The sequence below is a fragment of the Candoia aspera genome, chromosome 1 (genome assembly GCF_035149785.1).
Source record: "Candoia aspera isolate rCanAsp1 chromosome 1, rCanAsp1.hap2, whole genome shotgun sequence".
Taxonomy (NCBI): domain Eukaryota; kingdom Metazoa; phylum Chordata; class Lepidosauria; order Squamata; family Boidae; genus Candoia; species Candoia aspera.
The window spans coordinates 254,434,724-254,454,629 of NC_086153.1; the positions used below are offsets into that span (position 1 = coordinate 254,434,724).

Consider the following 19,906-nt stretch of genomic DNA (forward strand, 5'->3'; position numbering starts at 1 on the left):
ACTGAAATAAACTGCTTGTTTTAATCATTGCCACAGTCCCAATAAATACAACTATTGCAACATTTATCTCCACCTGTAAATATTGAAATAAGTTGTGTGAAGTTCTGTCTTGCTGCTTTTCCAAATTCACATTCATGCCTTCTACTTGTGCAACTTTCTCATATGCATCTTTGTTCATATCTTACGTATGCTTCAATGAGTTCCATCTAATGGTAGTTCAAGACAGGTGGCTCCTAATTCTGTAAGTCAAAATGTATAATCAGGATTTATCTTTCTCTTAATTTTTCATGATAAGAAAAAGTAGTGGGAGAAAAAGGCTGTGAGAAAACACAGGAATGTTACATATAAAGGATTACTTTCTTTGTATATCCCATAAAATTCTATGAAAAAGGCAAAGTGATTGAACAACGAAAATTTGTTGTATGTCTAATTAAACCTATGGAGTACTGTCATTTTAAAAATACCTTTTGATATGACTTGGTTTAGCTGGTCATATCATATGATAGAAAACCTATTATACTATCACAGATGGATTCTAAACCCACATAAATTGTATAGCAAAAATAATAACTTTAAATCAATGATTAAATAATTTGTACTGCCTTAAATATTATTTACTAAGTATTTACAATGTAGCATTTTATCTGTAAATAACTGCATATTGTAAATTTAATTTGAAAAGTAACTTCTATATGTATGTGATAGAGGGGAGATGGTGTACACTATGATTTTAGCAGCAAATATAATAGAGGATATTGAAGTTAACTTTTCAAAAACCTCCCTTACTGTTTTGGTTTGTGTAGATGTCAGTTGTATTATTTAAAAAAATAAAAGCAATCTGTATTTCTCAAGATAAACAATGTTACTATACTTTAAAATATTTACTATGTGTAATTTATGAACAGAGATGGAGATTGAAGAATTTCTGAAACACTTGTATCTACATAATACAGTACATCACCTAAAATTAATCTCCAGTTTTGTAATGCAAAAGTGATCATGTTTCCTATGCTTTTGGCTCTTTTATAGGAGGAACTATATGCTCCCATTAGTACTTAAACAGAATAAAATACTATTTAGAATATATTTATATGTAAATGTATGTGTATGTGTATATATATGCCATTACTCACTTTATTTCAGTAATTTTAAGTACTTTTATTCTTGCATCTGAGACTTAACTGATTGTCTTGATATCCTGTTATAAACAGTAGACATAAGCATAATTGATTTTTCTCCTTCTCTTCAACCTCATAGAGTTCTGAAAAACTCAAAAGTGTTCATGATTTTGAGACATTCTGGGTGGATCTACTAAAGGATTTCTCTGGGTAGATAGGCATTAGGTAATCTATATAAGTAAATAATAAACAAAAAAATTCAATCAATATTCCCAGTTTGTCTGGAAATATTTCCTAGGTTTTTCCTGGGTAACAAATACTTAATTTCTATCTCTCTAACTTCGCACAAATGCTACCTTAAATTACTACCATATGAAGAGAAAAAATGACAAGTATTCATCCTTTCAAATTCTAGTTTCTCTACTAAGTTATTATATATGGGGTCATTCTTTTAGGTATATAAAAGAGAAAAATTAGGAAGCCAACTGTTAAATGAATCATTTGTATGAGACTTTATGAGTAGTATGAATCTAGGCAAATGTAGGTCAAGAATCAGAGACAAGTATCTTTGATTTTATGAAGCAAAGGTGAAGAAAAGTGTTTTATTTTTGTAGATGAGAAGTAAAATGTTGCTTTCTGATCAGCTACAAAAGCATGCTAAGGTGAATTTTAATTATGACTAAATTGTGGTATTACTCTTTCATACCCTGAACATCTGTTCCCTTCAGGAATGATGATTTATGCAGGCTATCAATAGAGACAGCTTGCTACAGCTTATGTCACGGTTTGCGGAAAGATGGGGTCGTATTTCCAAAAATACCAGCTTTTATGTGGATAGGAGCCAATGTGTTATTAAGGTAATAGGGGAAAGGGAGCATGATATGTTCGCTTTTAATTCTGAAACTAAATATTTACTTTACTTCTTTTCTTCCAGACCATCTGTTGTTAATGAAGAATGCAACTTGGACACTGAATGGTCTCATTTTTCCTAGAGATGTCAAGAGAAGAAAAGCTGAGCCTGTGCTTTCCAAGCGTATGAAGAAGCTTACAGAAAAGCCCATGATCAGACTTTTGGTGTTTAAGAACTGCATGGGACAAGATGGTTATGAAATAGCAGCATCTCCAAACCAAATTGAAAAGGTATATTGAGATGTGGCATGGCAAAATCAAAGTATGTGAAGAAAGTTTTCACTTTTGTTTTATTATTTGTTATTGGTCCATTTAGTTATATGACTAGAGTAGAGATAATTCAGCTGTGGATATATATACACACACACATACACACAAACACACACACACACCTCCCACAGATAATTGAATAGACACCATTATGCACTGTCATATTTTGTTTTGATTTTTTACTGGACTGTTAAATCCAATCTTCTGGGTTTAGATTTCCCACTCAGGTTAATGTGATTCCATTAAAATTTGTATATGGAGACCTAGAATGGGTTAATATTACTTAGGATGAGTCCCCCCCTACCCCCAACATAGGAGTTCATATTGTATTACACATATATTATCTCTGGCCTTCTTATGAACCCAGATTGCAGCGATTTCTTATTTTAAATCTCAGGATATTTTCCTAGGATAACAGCAAAATAGATTCATTCTGCAGTGCTTCCTGGGTGTAGATCTAAGCACAAGTTTTGAATCTTACCAGTAGGGTGCATCTCATTTCTGCAGCTTAATATGTTCTTAATGCTATGTAGTTCAGTTGAAGAGCTTTGAAAAAGAGGTATAAGAATCAGTATTTCTAGTCTGGCTGATCTATGGAGATTTTATAAGTATGTGAGTTTGCATTGTATATTCATGTTTAAATTCTGGAAGAAGAAGAAGAACAAAATAAGTCTGAAGAAACTGAGCATTACAGGTTTGGACAGGAAAAGAAAAGGGGCACAGATGGTTGAGAGTGGTGTTTGGAGCAGGTAAACTAAAGATGCAGGGTGCATGGGCATTTCTTCCCCTCAGATAAGGTCTAATTCCCCTGTTCTCAGTTTTCATTTAAAAATGGACTAATCTGTCTGTTTTATAGAAAAAGGTCTATTCCTGCTTCAAAGTGTTTTCTATTAATGAATGAATAGACATAGCAATAATTAACATACCCAGTCTGGAGATGGAAGTTGCATTTGTCATAAGCTGACCCACAAAATTTTCATACAGTATGTTTTAATTTTCACAATTGGATTATCCGTAGGTAATTCATGGATTATCCATTTTTCATGGTATTTTGGTTAAAAAATTGAGGATCAGTTTATCTGCAGATAGGCTTATCTGTCCATGAGTATATACAAGATATACAGGTAGTTTAAAAATGTATCACCATATATACAGTATGTACGGATAAGCCCATCCACGGATAAGCCAAACTCAATTTTTGCAGGGTATTTGGCACCTAAAATTCTCAGTTTATTTGTAAGTATATATGGTAGTTCCATGGAATAATCCAGTGTGGTGACCCTATTTTCTGTTATGTTTCATATTCCTTGAACTACATTTGGATTGATAAAAGCATCAGTGTTTTTCTTTCACCAGCACTGTACTAAACAAGACTTTGGAACTGATGCCCTGGATGTTTTGTTATCAGAACCACCAGAAATTGTAGACCTGTCCTTTGCTGCTGTTGGACCTTTAAAAAATTGTTTTAACTGGCTGTAAAATGAGATGTGAAATTCCAGTACCAGAAATAAATATGCCGTTCCAAGAATATATGCACATTTCTATAGTTCAAATAATGCAAAAGTTGTATTGAGTTAGATAAAAGGAAGCGACTGATCAAAAACATGGAAGTAAAGTAAGCTCTAAATTCAAGCCAACTATATCTCTTGTTCCCTTTTTGCATTTCAAAAGACAGTATTTCCAAGATAGAGGAAAAGGCTCCATCTTGGATTCAGTCTTTGATTCCCTTAAGTCCCTCCACACAATCTAACTTTGTTTCCATTGAGTCCTTGGTACTCTCTGAGCTTGGTTGTTTGTTGGCAGATGTTTCATTACCCAACTAGGTAACATCTTCAGTGCTGGTGAGTATGGGGTTTGCTCCCTGTTTATATGCAATAGCTTGCCCGGCCAGTGTTGGTGGGTGTGGTTTTCTCTTTGGTAGTTCCTTGATTAGGGTATTGTTTTCTGCTTGATTGTGTCATGAGTGCCGTTGAGCTAAAGTCATCAGCGCAATGGCACACATGACAATGGCAAGGAAATAGGTGAAGGGGTGCAAGATAAGTAGCCATCAACCCACAACGACTAACGGCCAACAAACAATAACTAAACGGATCACGGAGCACACCCAAGCCATCAGCGCCAATACAACGGGGATCGCCCAGCTGAAAGCAATCAGCAGAGGAATGGAAAACCTGATGATGGGCGATCCCGGAAACCCTCACCCACCGGCAGGGCAACGTATTGGACAAAGGGGGGTGACGTGACCGCGAGCGAGGGGGCGCTGACCGGCGCGGGGTATTTAAACCCCGCACCGGCGCGCTCCTGTCACTCTCAGCTTTTTTCTACCAACGCTGTACCTGCCCTGCAAATAAATCAGAGCCTGATCCACGAACCAGTGTCTGAGTGTTATTCAGAGGCAGGCAGCGCACGACAGATTGTGTGTCTGGTGTTAATTCCTACTTATCTGGGTATTGGCCGCTGGAGGGGATGTGTTCTGGTCTTTTTGTTTCCTTCTTAGCTTTTTGTTGCCTCTTTTGAATGGTGTAAATATGGTTTATTTCTATATGTCTATTGATGGCTGATTTGTCTGAATGGCAAGCTTCCAGGAATTCCCTAGAGTTTTTGGATTTAGCTTGGTCTGGGATGTTCACAGTTTCCCAGCTGAAACTGTGGTTGAGTCTGTCCATATGTTGTGAGATTAAGGAGTTTTCATTGTGTCTTCTGACTGCTAGTTGGGGCTCATGGATGTGCTCTGCTAGTCTTCTGCCTGTCCTACACAGTGGCTGTTACAGTTGGTTGTTTCTGAGATATTTCTGATGTATGGCAGTGTTATCCTTTTCATAGTTTGTGTTGGTTGTGCTGTAGTGGATTGAGTGGTTAGGCAATTTTTGATAAAGTTGCATGGTATCCATTTTGTTGGAAGATGTTGTATAGGTGGTCTGTTTCCTTTTTCTGGTCTTCTGGGTTGCTGCAGTGTGTTTGTGCTCATCTGAATAATGTTCTTACACAGCTCCTCTTGCAGGAGGTTGGGTTATTACTTTGGTAATGGAGCACTTGGTTAGTGTGGGTTGTTTTTTGATAGACTTGTATTTCTAATTTGCCGTTGTTTCCTCTGCTGATGAGGATATCCAGAAAGGGTAGTGTGTTGTCGTTTTCTTCTTCCCTTGTGAATTTTATTCCTTTGAAGATGATGTTGAGTGTTTCATACTGTATGTCTTCTCTAGTTATTATTTTTTATTATGACAAAGGTGTCATCTATATACTAGAGCCATACTTTTGGTTGTATGTACGGGAGTACTATAGTTTCTAGACGCTGCATTACGGTCTTTGCTATGAGTCCTGAGTTGGTTCTGTTTCTGTGTTCTTCTGGTCTGCAATATGATTGTCTGCCCCAAATCCCAGTGAACCTTACTTCCCTACATCCCTACATCCCAACCAAAGGAACATCCATTGAATCACCACTCTCAGGTCTCATAGCAGAAACCATAATGGAGCATCTAGAAACTATCTAGCAGAAAACAATACCCTAATCAAGGAACTACCAAGGGGAAACCCACCCCCACCGACAGGGCAAGCTACTATATATAAACAGGAAGCAAACCCCACACTCACTAGCACTGATGATGTTACCTAGTTGGGTAATGAAACATCCAAGCTCAGAGAGCACCAAGGACTCCACAGTTCAACCCCGAGCCACATATATTCTCTTCTATTGGAACTTTGATCCATCCTGGGAAAATGTTTTAGTCAGCCATAGGTAGAAGAAAAAACTAAAAGCATGAAAATTTGTATTTCTTTTTTTCTTCTTTGTTGTTTCTTTGCCTAAAATAAGTAAATAAATGACAATAAAGTAGAATACTGATTCTAGGAATGAACAGTCAACCTCCCTTATAAAAAGACTTCATTGCTAGCACTCCACCCTTTTTAGCTTATTTCTCCTGTTATTCAGTTATTCAGCCCATCAGCTTTTATGTTGTTATAAATTAATGTACTTTGTATTATTTATAACAATGTTAAAAAAAACAGATTGGGTGAATAATATTGTGAAATATTCAGATTACCAAAAATGATTCTTAAATGGCTGAGATAACTTTTCCCTTGAACACAAACTATACTAAGTATATTTATACTTTATTCTAAAAAAATGAAAATAAAAGATTTTAATATTAATGAATGTGGTTTTAATTTTCTTAAGTTTTTAGATATTTGTACCATGAGACTGAAACTTATTTCACCAGCAAAATATATATACAATATGCATGGAGAAAAAATGGAAGATCTCCTAAATGGTAAGAATTGCACCATTTGCTATTATAAATCAACAAACAACAACAGCAGTATGGATGATATGAATCAGCTAGTTCATGCATGCATAAATGTTTGAAAGCTAAATATAAAAGAAAGTCTTCTTACAGCTTTATTGGGGGACAGTGAACCCTATGATTTCAATAACGAACTGAAATTTTCATGTCAATCCAATCACATTATTTTAGTCAATGACCAGATCAGTTCTTAAGAGTTTTCCTGTGAAATCTCAACCTTCTCAAAAGGTCTAGATCATTGCAGGAGAATTAAGCACCCACAGGACTGAGTGTATTATTGGATTTCACATAAAAGCTATTTTGGCAATGGGATCAATACTGATCAATCTAAAAACAAAATAACAACAGGGTTGAACGCCTATATTGTGCTCTATAATAAGCCCAACTCAGTGTATTAGTGATTTGCCAAATAAATGTCTCATGTTCAGGGTGCCAATGAAGCTTGGGTTTGTGTATGTGTGTGTGAGAGAGAACGAGAGAGAGAGAGAGAGAGAGAGAGATTTTTCTAAGCACAAAAAATGCTGCTGCAGAGATAAAACAGATGGTTTTCATGTATTGAGCTTATTCAATGGACAGACAGAAATAGCTAGGAAAAGTGTGGCAGCAGAGTTTGGTAGGGCTGCTTGATACAAAGACCCTTAAGAAATGTTTCTTCTAAGAAGACAGTGAGCATTTGACTACTTTAAGAATTAATGAAGATAATCACTACTGTTGACTTAAAAAACTGAAGTGATAATGAATATATGTGACTTTGCAATTGTCATCTACAATGCTTGTGGTATGTTTGTTCCTATCTGAGAAAAACCTGACATATGTCTGCAACAAGCTCATAGCAACATTGAAAGAAAGAGTGCAAGGATTGGAGCAGTAATTGGATACACTTCAGTTCATAAAATAGGATGAAGATGTGTTAGAACAAAGGACTACAACAGGATGTGATAGAGGAGAAGCAGATATTCATGAAGAAATATAAGCTCAGTTGATGAGAGTTACAACCAAAATAAGGTGTAGAAGTTATTCTTTGCCATGGGAATCTGGATATAGCTTTCAGGCCTTTGCAGAAAAAAAAACTGGTTCTAAGTCTTCAGAGTAAAAGAGGCATGGTTGAACAGGAGACAGGAAAGTGAATCTCTGTACAGTATTGGAGATGTGATTAAACTGAATATTGAAAGAGGGTTACAAAAAAATGGAAAACAATTATGGCATACTTTAACTCAGTACTGTGAAGAACGGAATAAAAAATGTTGAGTGAACTTGTTGGCTTATGAAGGGTACTGTCTGCCAGTAGCACAGATTAGGGTGATAGAACAACTCCAAAGACTTGTCAAGTATAGTTATAACAATCCACAATGAAGTTTGAAGGTTTATAAAGGAACCTCAAGAAACTAGTAGGTTAGGTGGTGTTCTCATCCATCCTTCCAGTCTATGGAAGAAGTCTGGGGGAAAAAAAGTATTGCAAGTGAATACTGGTTTCACAAGTTTTGTCAACAGAAGAAATTTGTTTTGGGGGACTATGGCCTGCATCATCTGGATTAGCCTTTCTCAACTTTTTGACCCTGGAGGAACCCTTGAAATATTTTTCAGGCCTCAGGGAACCCCTGCACATTCAGACTCAAATATAGTCCAGAAGTTACAAAATTATTATATTTGTTTCATGTGTAGGCCTGTATATATACATTAACAGTGTTCTTAAACTAAAAATAATGAAACTTACCTCTGAAGTTGCCCAAAATTGAAATAATTTTTTAAATAAATCATGATCTCTCAGGGAACCCCTAGTGACCTCTCATAGAGCCCTAGGGTTCCACGGAACCCTGGTTGAGAAACCCTCATCTGCATGGTGGATCACTAACACAAGAACAGGATGCACTTCACAAGGATGACAAAAACGTATTCAGCCAAAGCATGGTGAGTTTGATCAGAGGAGCTTTAAATTGAGTCCTGTAAGGATTGAGGATAAATTCCTATAGAAATAATAATAATAATAATAATAATAATAATAATAATAATAATAGATTAAGGACTTTTGAACTGAAGGAGAAAGTGAAACAATGGCTGTTGTAAAGCATAGCAAATATTCAGTCAAAAATCAGAATATTGGACTTCCAGTGGGAACATGGCAGACTGAACAGCTGTTTCCGTGAGCTCCGCAGGCAGAACTGGCATTGTGGCAGTTTTTTCAGGCTCAGGCTGGTTCCTCCTGAAGCCCAGGAGCATTTTTGCGGACCAAGGAAAATGCTCAGAATTGACCCATTTGTCCTCTGGATGGCAAGTTGCAGCCAGGAGATCGTAAAGAGCATCTGCGATCAATGGGTAAGACTTTGCTGGGAGGCTGGGATATCTCCATTTCCACACTGTGCTGCAGCCTTAAAGGGACATTAAGTCCAGCCACCCCATATCTAAAGCACCCAATTTATTTTTTTGTAAGTATTTCTACCCTAAGAGAGGCTTTCTACATTAAGAAGAGATGATCTCTCTTGGTGCTTATTGTTATTTTTGTGATTATTTTTTAATTTTTTTTAAAGCTTTGGATTTTGCTTTCCATCCAATACCAAGGAGGGTTGAGAGTATGTTATTGTCTCCCTGTTATTATTTTTGTGCTAATTTTGAAGATTTTTATATTTTTCCTACACGTTGAATCTGCCATTCTGAACTTTTACTTTCCTGCCGCTACTTTCTCTGGGAACTGTCTGTGATCTTATCTTAACTCAGTTCAGAAATTTTCCATTGCCTTTCATTTCTGCCAGTTAAGTATCTAGGGGGCACCATAACTTTCTGCCTTAGACATGGAGGATCTTAACCAGGCTTTCTCTGACTTTCACCGAGATATTAAAGCAGATATTAAGCAGATTTTTTCTGATTCCTTCCAAGTTATTATGCAAGGCATTCAGAGCATTGTGGAAAATATGTGGTCTAAAATGTGCCATCTGGTTGGGGATGTTCTGGATGGAACTGAAGAATCTAACAGGGATGGAAATGTCTCTCCTAAGAATGAGATTCGGGCTTCCATTGAAATCCTGGATGAAATTGACAGTGCTGAACTGAAAAACTTAAATGGAGAATTTGAGCTGCGAGACACGAGTTTTAATAACTTAAAAATAAAGTAACTTCCTGGATTGCCTGTCACATACAGCATGGTTTTGTTTACATTTGTCAGGTAGTTTTTGAGAGGTGATACTGAGAGAATATATGTTGCAAAAAAGCATAAATAATTGCCCTGAACATAGCAGCTTCATGTGATACACTGTAGTCAAAAACCTTTCTAAATGCAGTGGGCGGCAGATGGGAAATATATGATAATTACATGTAATTAGTGACACACAAATATCATCTATGAAGGTTCAGAAGAGAAGATTGATGATAGATGAATGTAGGATCCAGGATTCAAGGAGGATGGAGAGCGGAACATGGCAAAGAACAGCTAAAAAACCATTATATTACATAAACAGAACAGCCAATAGAGAGGAATTTTGCTGATGTACTAAAAAGTAGTTTGAAAGAGCTCATCAAATAATGTTGTTAATGTAACTAAAATAGCAGAATCTGTGGACAACAGTGAGATATCATCTAGGTTAAGGAACCTCACATTCTTCATTTTGGTCTCTGAGCATGGGCTTTGTGCCTATCAGAAGCCCCCCCTCAGAATTCACTGTATAGTAACTATAACATATGGCAGGAAGCCCACCACTTTACACATGTCTGGATGTTCAGCTCCTGTATTCCCCTCTCAGTTTCGATTGGAATGCTGCAGCAGGCACATCTTTGGGGATTGTACAACCTTTCAGTGAGTTTACTGTTTTTTTGTATTACTCTTACCATTTTTCCCTCCCCCTCTCCCGAAATAATAAACTAATTTTTCATTGGCTCAGAAATGCTAGTGGTTGTGATATTAGTTTTCTCTGCCACAGTTTCAGTTTAGGAATGCATACCTTTAATAGTAAACAACCATTTATCTACTGACATGTATTGTGTCTTCTTTGTTTTTCCTTGCCTGACTTCAAATGAGAAGTCATTTGTAGTGTGCAATGGTTGCCTGAGGTTTTCAGCCCAGAAACCCACAGCTAAGTATCTCCCCCTTAGCTTTTGGAAGAAAGATGGGATACAAATCAATATGTATTTTTTTATTTTTAAAAATATATGAAATAAGAAAGCAATATGCTAACTTGTTTTTTCAAACACTTCATTAGCTCAAGTAATGCAGTCATCAAATTATATTGCAATATAACAATATATTGCAATATAACACTTCATTAGCTCAAGTAATGCAGTCATCAAATTATATTGCAATATAACAATATATTGCAATATAACACTTCATTAGCTCAAGTAATGCAGTCATCAAATTATATTGCAATATTTTGCTGCACACTTGATCATTAAGTCTTCAATTCCCCAAATCTTGGTCATTTGACAGCCAATACTCTATCATGTATACCAATGAGGAAGGCATAAGTGAAACTGGAGGAGTTTAAAATTCTGCAGAATTAAAAAAAATATTCTTAGAAACACCCCTTGTGGGTGAAAACCCTCCCCCCCAAAAAATTCAATGAAAACTGAATATCTTAATTGACTATGAAATGTGAATTGACTGTTGAGAAAGGGATGATTAGGCAATAGGGGAAATAGAATGAGTGACTAAAATGGAACCACACACCACTACTTTGCTTTTTTTATTCCCCCCTCTATCTTCAGCTAATTATGCAGGATCATATGTAAACTACTGAGGCTCATAACATTGTGTTTAGTCTAGGAATTTAAGCTCCTCAGAGGATTACATTAAGTTGATATTTCTTACTACATCTTGGTACCAGAAAGAAAATTTTAGCTGTTCTGGGTTGGCAGGTCTCCATTTGTCCCTGAAGAGGGGACAGAGATCAATAATAGTACACTTCCAATTCAGTCTCCCTATCCCACTCCAATCTGGACAGGGAAGCTAACTATTTTCATGTCATACTTGCTGGAGGCTTATATAGGTCATGTCGTGGTGCATGTTTTCAGCAGAATTATATACCCCACTTTTTCATAATCCACAAGGCACAGCTGCTTTCATGGTTGGCATTTTATAGGCAAGAACGGCCAACCATGAAAGCAGATTTGCCTTGTGGATTATGAAAATGTGAGGTATATACTTCCCCCTTTAGGGGAATCACCTTGGGCACTTGGAATTAGCTTTGTGTTGTGTTTCTTCAGTTACACATAGAGAAATAACAGCAGGTTTTATCTATATTAGGCCTTTGTTGGCAAAGTTCTTTCTCGCTGGGAACACATTTTTTTCCGCTAATATACTGTACATGATAGATTGATATACCAAACTACTTAAGAAATCTTATGTTTCTCAGTGGTTATGACCTACATTCTTTCTCCTCTAGCTTCCCAATTTTTGTTCCCATGCATGGCCCCAAACCCGGCAGATAATTGAGTACATGTATTGAGCATTATATCATTACTATCAGAGTATTACTGTGGGATTTTATTTTTAAATGTATTCAAATAAAGTTGTTTTTGTATTTTGAAATCTCATAAATACATAGTTATTAAGAAGTTTAGATAAAAATATAATGTAATTTCCTTACTTTAAGGAAGGTAAGATTTAATATGCTATCTTTAAAATAATTGGTAAAGTTGACTCCAGGTCCAGTTTAGCACCTGGATATTGCATTTATCATTTTCTTGGCAGCATAACAGAGGTGTCTGGCTACTGCTTCTTCCAGAATAGTTTTTTGAATTTCCAGTTTAGCCAACATACTCTAAGATGAATTCACATCCATACAATATTGTATTATCCAAATCTAAATACATGCATTCTTCCATTGCAACTTATATTCTGAATTAAAATTTGATTCAGTTTATTCTCTTTGATTGGTTTACCAGGGCATCCATATGAGAAGCTGGCTAAGTAGTATTTTCCATTCATACTTTCATTTACAGAGTCTAATTTAGGGTAGCTATAGTTAGAAAATAGGTATAATATTTTCTAAAGCAAATAGTGTAATTTGTGAAGTAGTGAGTAGTGTATGTACATTTTCAAATCTTCTGATTAAAAATCGGATAAGTTTCATGAAAAATTTGGCATGTGTTTGTCTGCTTAATCTCAGTGGTTTTACTGGATAGAAAACTGTACAACTCCCTACTATGACCAATAGGATATAAAAATACTTTATTGTTTTGTTACTAAAGCTTGTCATGTTCCAATTTTTTGCTTCTCTGTTCTGTGATTCTGGTTAACACCTTGCATAATCAGCTAACATAGTAAAAGTTATAACCTAGGAAAAATACTAAAAGTAAACGTAACTAATTTTTCTACTTTGAAGCTTAAATCATAATGAAAGGGTTGTGGTTATGTTTAAATTATAATACTGAATTGTCTTTGTCTTTTCTGAATTACCCAAATGCATAGATTATACTAAGAGCAAAAGAGAATTGGAGTAAAAAGGTAAAAGCTATTTCTGCTTTTATATATATTGAAATACGTTTATTTTCTAGTTTAACCTCTTTAGACTTTTTAATATAGAAAATAGGTTAAGTGATAAAAGTAGGAAAGAAGCATAAAGTCTATTGGAAAACTACCAAATGTCCTCTGCAAATGGGACCTATTCAGAATCAGTAAGCGTATGATGAGTGAAGTGGTTTTGAATATCGTCTTTAGAATCCATGCTGTTACAAGGCCAGCCCTGAACATGGCAACTCTTATTTCTACACACAGTACCTCTTCACTCTCAATTTAACCTAAAAATCTGATGAACCCGTTACTCCATACTTGATTTCATGGAACAAGGAGTAGATATAGTTACAAATGATCAATCACAAGCCGTGAACCAAAGCAGTAAGGCATTAACAATTCACACCGTTTTGGTCCACTTGCTCAAGCAGAAGATGTGCCAGCATATTTAATGGTCAGCAACTTCACTCAGTTTTAGAAAAGACATGACTCATGGTGCATTTTAGAAATGAAGGGATTTCGTGCTTGTTAACCATTTGCACATCAGAGTTCAAAAACTTCTAAACAATTAATGTAACCAGGAGATATTTTTGACGGATGAAGAATGAGTATATAAATTAAATTTACTCAGGTAGAGTATAAAATGACCAAAAAATGTTTCTTTCCTAATAAAGTAATGTACCGTTCAATGGAATTGTACAAATCAGCATCTTGTGAAGTAGTATGTAACACTGCAGACCCCACAGGCATCTGCCGTCAATTTAATGGGATCACTGAAGAAGCAAGGCAGCTGTGAAAGATTGCTTTAAGTACAGCAATCATGTGCTTGTCATTCTGTTCAATAGTGGAAAAATCCAAATTTGGATAGGCATCAGTATTTAAGAGAATGATTGCTAAAGCTTCTCTCATAAGTACCTTGGGGACAATAAGATTTGACATATAACATGTAAACAAAAGTACACAACAGCTGTTAGATTAGTTTTGTTTGAGTAAAATATGTCGGGATCATTTAATTTAGCATGTGTTCTCTCCATCACTCAGGCTGAGTCTGCAGACCACACTTTTGAATATTGTACACCATTAGCTGGAAGGACAGAACTGTATTGCCATTACCAAAATACCATGGAAAGAGTTTACACAACTAACTATATTTCTTGACTACAAACGTCTATCATGAATATGAGAAATAAAGATGAATGGTACACATACACTTTATTTCAAAATTTCAATCCCCAAGCAGTTTGAAAAACAAGCTCATCTTAATGAAACAGATTCAGTAGATGCAACAGTCAAAGCATGCAGTTAACCTACAGGACTGTAAAAACAAATTAGGGATTCAGCAACCAATTTTAATTTGCTTGTGGCAACTCACAGCAAGGTGTTTACAAGTCTCTCTTACATATACCCAACTAATAGAGATAATATCTGTGCAGCCAGCTGATGAGACAGAGTATCATATTGCTTTCAAACAATTTTATGAGCCATCATTATTAATAGGATAATTGTGATTGTCTATACTTTCAGCACTTCATTTCTTTGTGATCTCATAGTTTACAGACTCCCTAGCATAGCAACTGTGTGAGGAGTTATTTTGTGCAGTGTTTCATCATCTCCTCCTTCCCTTTTAGTCCTTCCATGCCATAGCCTGCACTATTTAGTATAATCTCTCATCCCAAAGGGAAAATTTGGGGAAACTCTGAAGGATAGTTGATTCTTGGTAACATGTTTGTTTTGAAGAAGCTATATCACAACTTGTTAGATGATTTGAATTGGTGGTTAGATAGAAGCAAAACCAAACATTTACAAACTCCTTATGACTACACTGAATAAGAAGCGGAGTGGAAGAGGTACACATTGAAACTTCTTTGCACCCTTCCAAATCAGGAGTTGACCACCTTTTGGGCTTGTTAATATTTTTAATTTTTTAGAACATGTTATGGGTACTTGTGCAAAATGATAGCTGTAGTGTGCATGGTCAGTCACAAAATATTCACCAAAAGCTTAAGGACAAAGGTACTTAAATAAAGGTCAGTCAGTCATATATTTAAGACTAATACAGATAGAGGCCACAATATTACCATTAGAGGTCAGAGAATCAATTCTAAGGAAGAATCTTCACCTCTCAACTTCTCATTAGACTGAAAAACAAGGCAAGGACTATTTAACAGGTATGTGCAAAACATACTGTTTCTGGAGATGTAATGTTTTGCCACCTCTGGGGGAAGAGTGTTCCATAGGGCGGGGGCCACGGCAGAGAAGGCTCTCTCCCTGGGCCCTGCCACTGACAGTTTTTCACGGACAGGGTCTGTGCCCTCTCTGCCTGACTGGCAGACTATTGCAGGAGTTGCACCTGTTTCCAGGATTGCATGGCTGCAGCAGAAGCCTCTTTGCAATAGCCATGTGATCTAGAAAGTAATAGTTTTAGTGAGTTGTAGATAGGTTATAAGTTGATGCTCTCATGCATCCTGAACCACATCTTCTGAACTGAATCTGCAGCATTGCATTGTCCTTGTTTGTAGATAGCATACAGCTGTGCTACACCTTACCATCCAACTGGTACTCTTGAATGTTGCATAAGGTCAGTAACATGCTAGATGAGGGAGATTAATCTGAAATTAAATCTAGGTAAGGTTTGGCAACTAGGAGATTGGATTTTAGACTCAACTCATTTTGAATGTTGCACCCCTTGGAAGAGCAGGTCTGCAATATCAAAATTCTTGATCTTTAGCTGCCAATGAATTTTCAAGTGGGGGCTATGACAGGAAACCATGCATTTAAGTGTACTGCATTAACTGTGATACATAGTGAGGTTATTGGATCTGGAGATAACTTTCTTCACTATTGCAATATATTGTGATGATTGGAGGGTGGCAAATCAAAGGCAATGCACAGCTGGGTTTAATAGCAGCATGCTCCCCTAGGCTTTCTTTACCCAGCAATGTCTCCAAGCCAATGAAATTACATGTTTTTAAAAAGAAGCTTTTGGCCATCAAAGAAGCCACTGAGCAATGACACCATCTCTTCAGAGGTATGGATGATTCTACGAACATCTGAACTGACAATAAGAGTTTGGGATGCTTACAAATTCTACTGATAGACTCACAGTTTTGGGGCAGGTGGGCACAATTCTTCTCCTAAAATCTGTATTTCTAGTTCACAGAACAAGCAGAAGGATAATTTATCAAGTACATTCAAATACTTCTTGCCCTACAACCTACTCCACATCCATTTTGCACCTGGAAAACTGCCCTGATACCAGGTCTGCTTTGTGAGAGTTTGGGGGCTGGTAAGGAGATTCCTTTCTTGACTGATCAAATCCATCCTATAGCAACAACAAGACTGATATATACTTTCAGTGAGGCTTATCTTCTTCTTTTCCTAGAAGAAAGTGCATCATGGTGGCTAGGTTTACCTTTAGTGACTGCATGAGAGATTTCGTTTCTGAGACTATGTTGGCATGAGATTGTTTCATATACAAGGTCTGTGGAAACTGCATTTGGTTGAAGAATGGTCTATTTGACAAAAGAACTTTATGTCCTGTGGAAACCGAAGGCAAAAGCCCAGAAGCTAAAATAAGGACTTCTGCACTATAGGGGAAGTAAGACAGTAGCTATAGTTTGGCCTAATAAGCTACTTGATGAAAAATGAGGAAGAACATGGATTTAGAAAATTAGTGGCCTTTTTTTATCTACACAGCAATGTTCACATTATGGGAAGCAAACCAGATGTGTCTGAATTCTTAATGTAGAATAGCAAATACAATTTAATAGTTTTAACATAACTAACAATCACGTAGAATGATTCACATGGCTGAAATATGACAGCTGAAGAATGCTACTTGTTCAAAAGAGCAGAAGCAGTGGGAAAGAAGGAGGGATTGTCCTGTATGTTAAAAATATCTAGACTGGCACAGAAATCCAAGGGAATGTACTTATTGGTCTTATTGAAAGCATCTGGATTAAAGTAAATGAGGAAAGGAATAAAAATAATACAGTTGCTCTTGTTTGTTACAAGCCACTCAACCAAAAAGAAGATACAATTCTTTTTAAAGTGAATTGTAGAATTTTCAAAAAGGCATAAAGTAGTAGTAATGGAGCATTTTAATTACCCTAGAATCTGTTGGGATATACACTTTGCCAAAAGTGGTCCCCTGAGAAATTCCTGATTTATTCTGCTGAGAGTGTCTTTCAGAGGTGGAGTAAGACTCAAGGGGATCAGCTATCCTTGACTTGATTCTCATCAGTAGGAAATTTTAGATGAATTAGTGGAATTAGTGGAAACACTCCGTAATGCTGGAGTTCTTGATGTTAAGAAAAACTAATCATGAGTGACAGCATGTTCTCTCCACAGAGTTCTTAAAAGAATTTGATGTGGAAACAATAAGATCAAGAAAACCCTCTGCCAACAAATATGGAAAAGCAGTTTGGCCCAAAGATGAAAAAAAGATCTACCTACTGTATATTCCAATCTTCAAAAGGGAAAATTAAAAGAATGTTCTAATTACAAGACATGTCGAAGATCCTTCAGAAGAAATTAGAGCCATATATGAAAAAAGAAGTTACAATTGAACAGACAGGCATTAGAAAGAACAGGGGAACATGAGATCAGACAGCTAATATTTTGTGGATGATGAAAACAACAACAGTATATTTTTAAAAATTGTTTTAAAACTTTGCTTTGTTTTTACTTGTTGCACACTTTTTCTTTGCATACATTGATGGAAACCTATTATTTTGAAGCTCTGCATTCTGCTGTAATGAATGTCAGTCCTGCTCACTCAGAACATTGTGGCCTGATGCACAGGAAGAATGAGATTGAGATCAAGGACATGACTCTGGCCTGCAGTAACTGAGGAAATGATCTACTTGCAAAGTCTCCACACCACTATCCTCCAGTATCTCACACCTCTGTAAAGTGTTTCTTATCTTCAGGGAACATGACTGAAAAAGTGTGGTATTGGCTGCCTCTCACAACAAGAAGTAAAAAGAACAAAGATTCTGAAAAAAAATTGACACCGTTATATACCATTTATAGGATATATACCATGAAAAATAGCTAGTTCAAGATCAGTCTGTCCATCCAAGACTGAGAATTCTTTTTAAAAGGAAATAAGTAGATTGAAATAAGCATATGCGGAGTGGTTCTCTCTATCACTGGACAATATTGTCTTCATTTTTCTCACTTAAAATCAATGAAAAATGTAAATCTGAGCATATGCAGAGTTCTTTTCATTTATTACAACAGCTTTTCCTCTCCACGCACCTCCCCCCTTATTTCTCGCTCTTTCTGTCACTGAAGCTTCTGCACTTCTCTCTTTAGAATTTAAATACTCCTACTATTAACAAACTACATCAAAGGAACTACTTCCCCTACACACTTGTATTCACATCTCATTTTCCCTCCAGCAAGTCTTTGCACAACTATATTCTCCTATTCCCTTCCTTTGTTTACTTGTAGTGATAGGCAGGCTGTCCTTTCTCCTCTTTCCTGAACTTAATTTGTTCACAGCCTATCAGAATCTAGTGCAAGGATTCTGAAGTTAGTCAGTGCAGCTGGAAGAAAAGGATAGACACTGGTAATATAACAGATTCATGAAAGTGACCAGAATGGTAGATGTGCCTAGATCATTAAAATAGTAAGATTCCTTCCAGTTTATTACTACCAGTATTTCCTATTAGCATTTGTCCTCAAAATGCAAAGTAAAAAAGAATGAACAGATTTCATCAAACAAACATAAGACTTTATCGCATTTTGTAGTTTACATAATGCAGTCTTCATAAAATAAATATTGCAGCTGCTTACAAAGAAGTCTTTGCATATTATTTACAAAAACATGTATGTTTTTGACTTCTGGTGAGAAGGGATGACAAAATATAAAAAATAGGTTGCCTTACTCAATGTCAATATTATTTACATGCTCTCATTTTTTCTTCACTTAACCCTTAACCCCACCCCAACCCCAGAATGAAATTACATAGATTTTATTCTTGTTTTTGTCAGAAAAGCAGTATTTTTTTCAAAAAAAAAAAGGCCTTAGCAACATTTCTTATGTTTATTATATTATAATAATGACTAGTTGTGAAATATTTTCAAGCTGTAAACATATACACTCCTTGACAGAAAACTATACATTGAAACAACATGGATTTTGCAATTTTATCAGGACAAAGCCAGTAAGTAGATTTCAGCAAGGTTGGTTCCAACTCATCTGTGATAAATGAGAAGATAAGGCAATCAGTGCACACCATGACACTCTGTGCAGCTAGTTAGACACACTTCAAAACTATTCAGGTGTGCTCACAAGGCTTATGAGTCTTACATAGTTGGGGGGGGGATGTCTCAGTATAAATATATCCTTCATGGTGACCACCAGAAATGCACGATCTGTTTTGTAAGACAACCCCAAGCAGATAAAAATAATAAGACATTAAGAGTTCTGGTTTGGGAGATACAATTCAGATTATGTGTTTCAGCTGAATCAAAAAAATCTCTCCCCCCGCCCCTTTCCTTTTCTCTGTGCAGTTCCTATGCTTGATAAATGTCTGCAAAATTCCATCACACCTTTATGGGGACCTCTTTGGGTTTCTAAAGGAGAAGGCTTTAGTCCCACTGGAGCAAAGATGTATATCCAAGGAGTACTGTTGGCCTTGTACCAGCGATTAAAGTCTGCAAAAAACTACTGTGAGCAGGTGAGTTATCCCAGTCTCATTTTTCTTCTTCATTATTAATTATATTAGTTGTAGAAAGGCTGTAACATTTTTTGGTAAGGAAAGATGACATGCACTACATGATACTGTGTATTTTATAATTAGATGAATGATATAGTCAGAGATGTATGTCTTTCTGTGTGAGGAATTATACAGCTAATC

The 19,906-nt window shown here is 36.2% G+C and overlaps 1 protein-coding gene across 1 annotated transcript in view; it reads left to right on the forward strand.

The window, feature by feature from the left end:
* Positions 1-19,906, forward strand: part of DCDC1 (doublecortin domain containing 1) — a 337,965-nt gene that overhangs the window by 26,990 nt on the left and 291,069 nt on the right. The window contains exons 5-7 of the mRNA XM_063318002.1: positions 2,053-2,258; positions 6,472-6,565; positions 19,560-19,726. Coding sequence (XP_063174072.1) covers positions 2,053-2,258; positions 6,472-6,565; positions 19,560-19,726 — 467 coding nt within the window. The remainder of the gene's footprint in view (positions 1-2,052; positions 2,259-6,471; positions 6,566-19,559; positions 19,727-19,906) is intronic.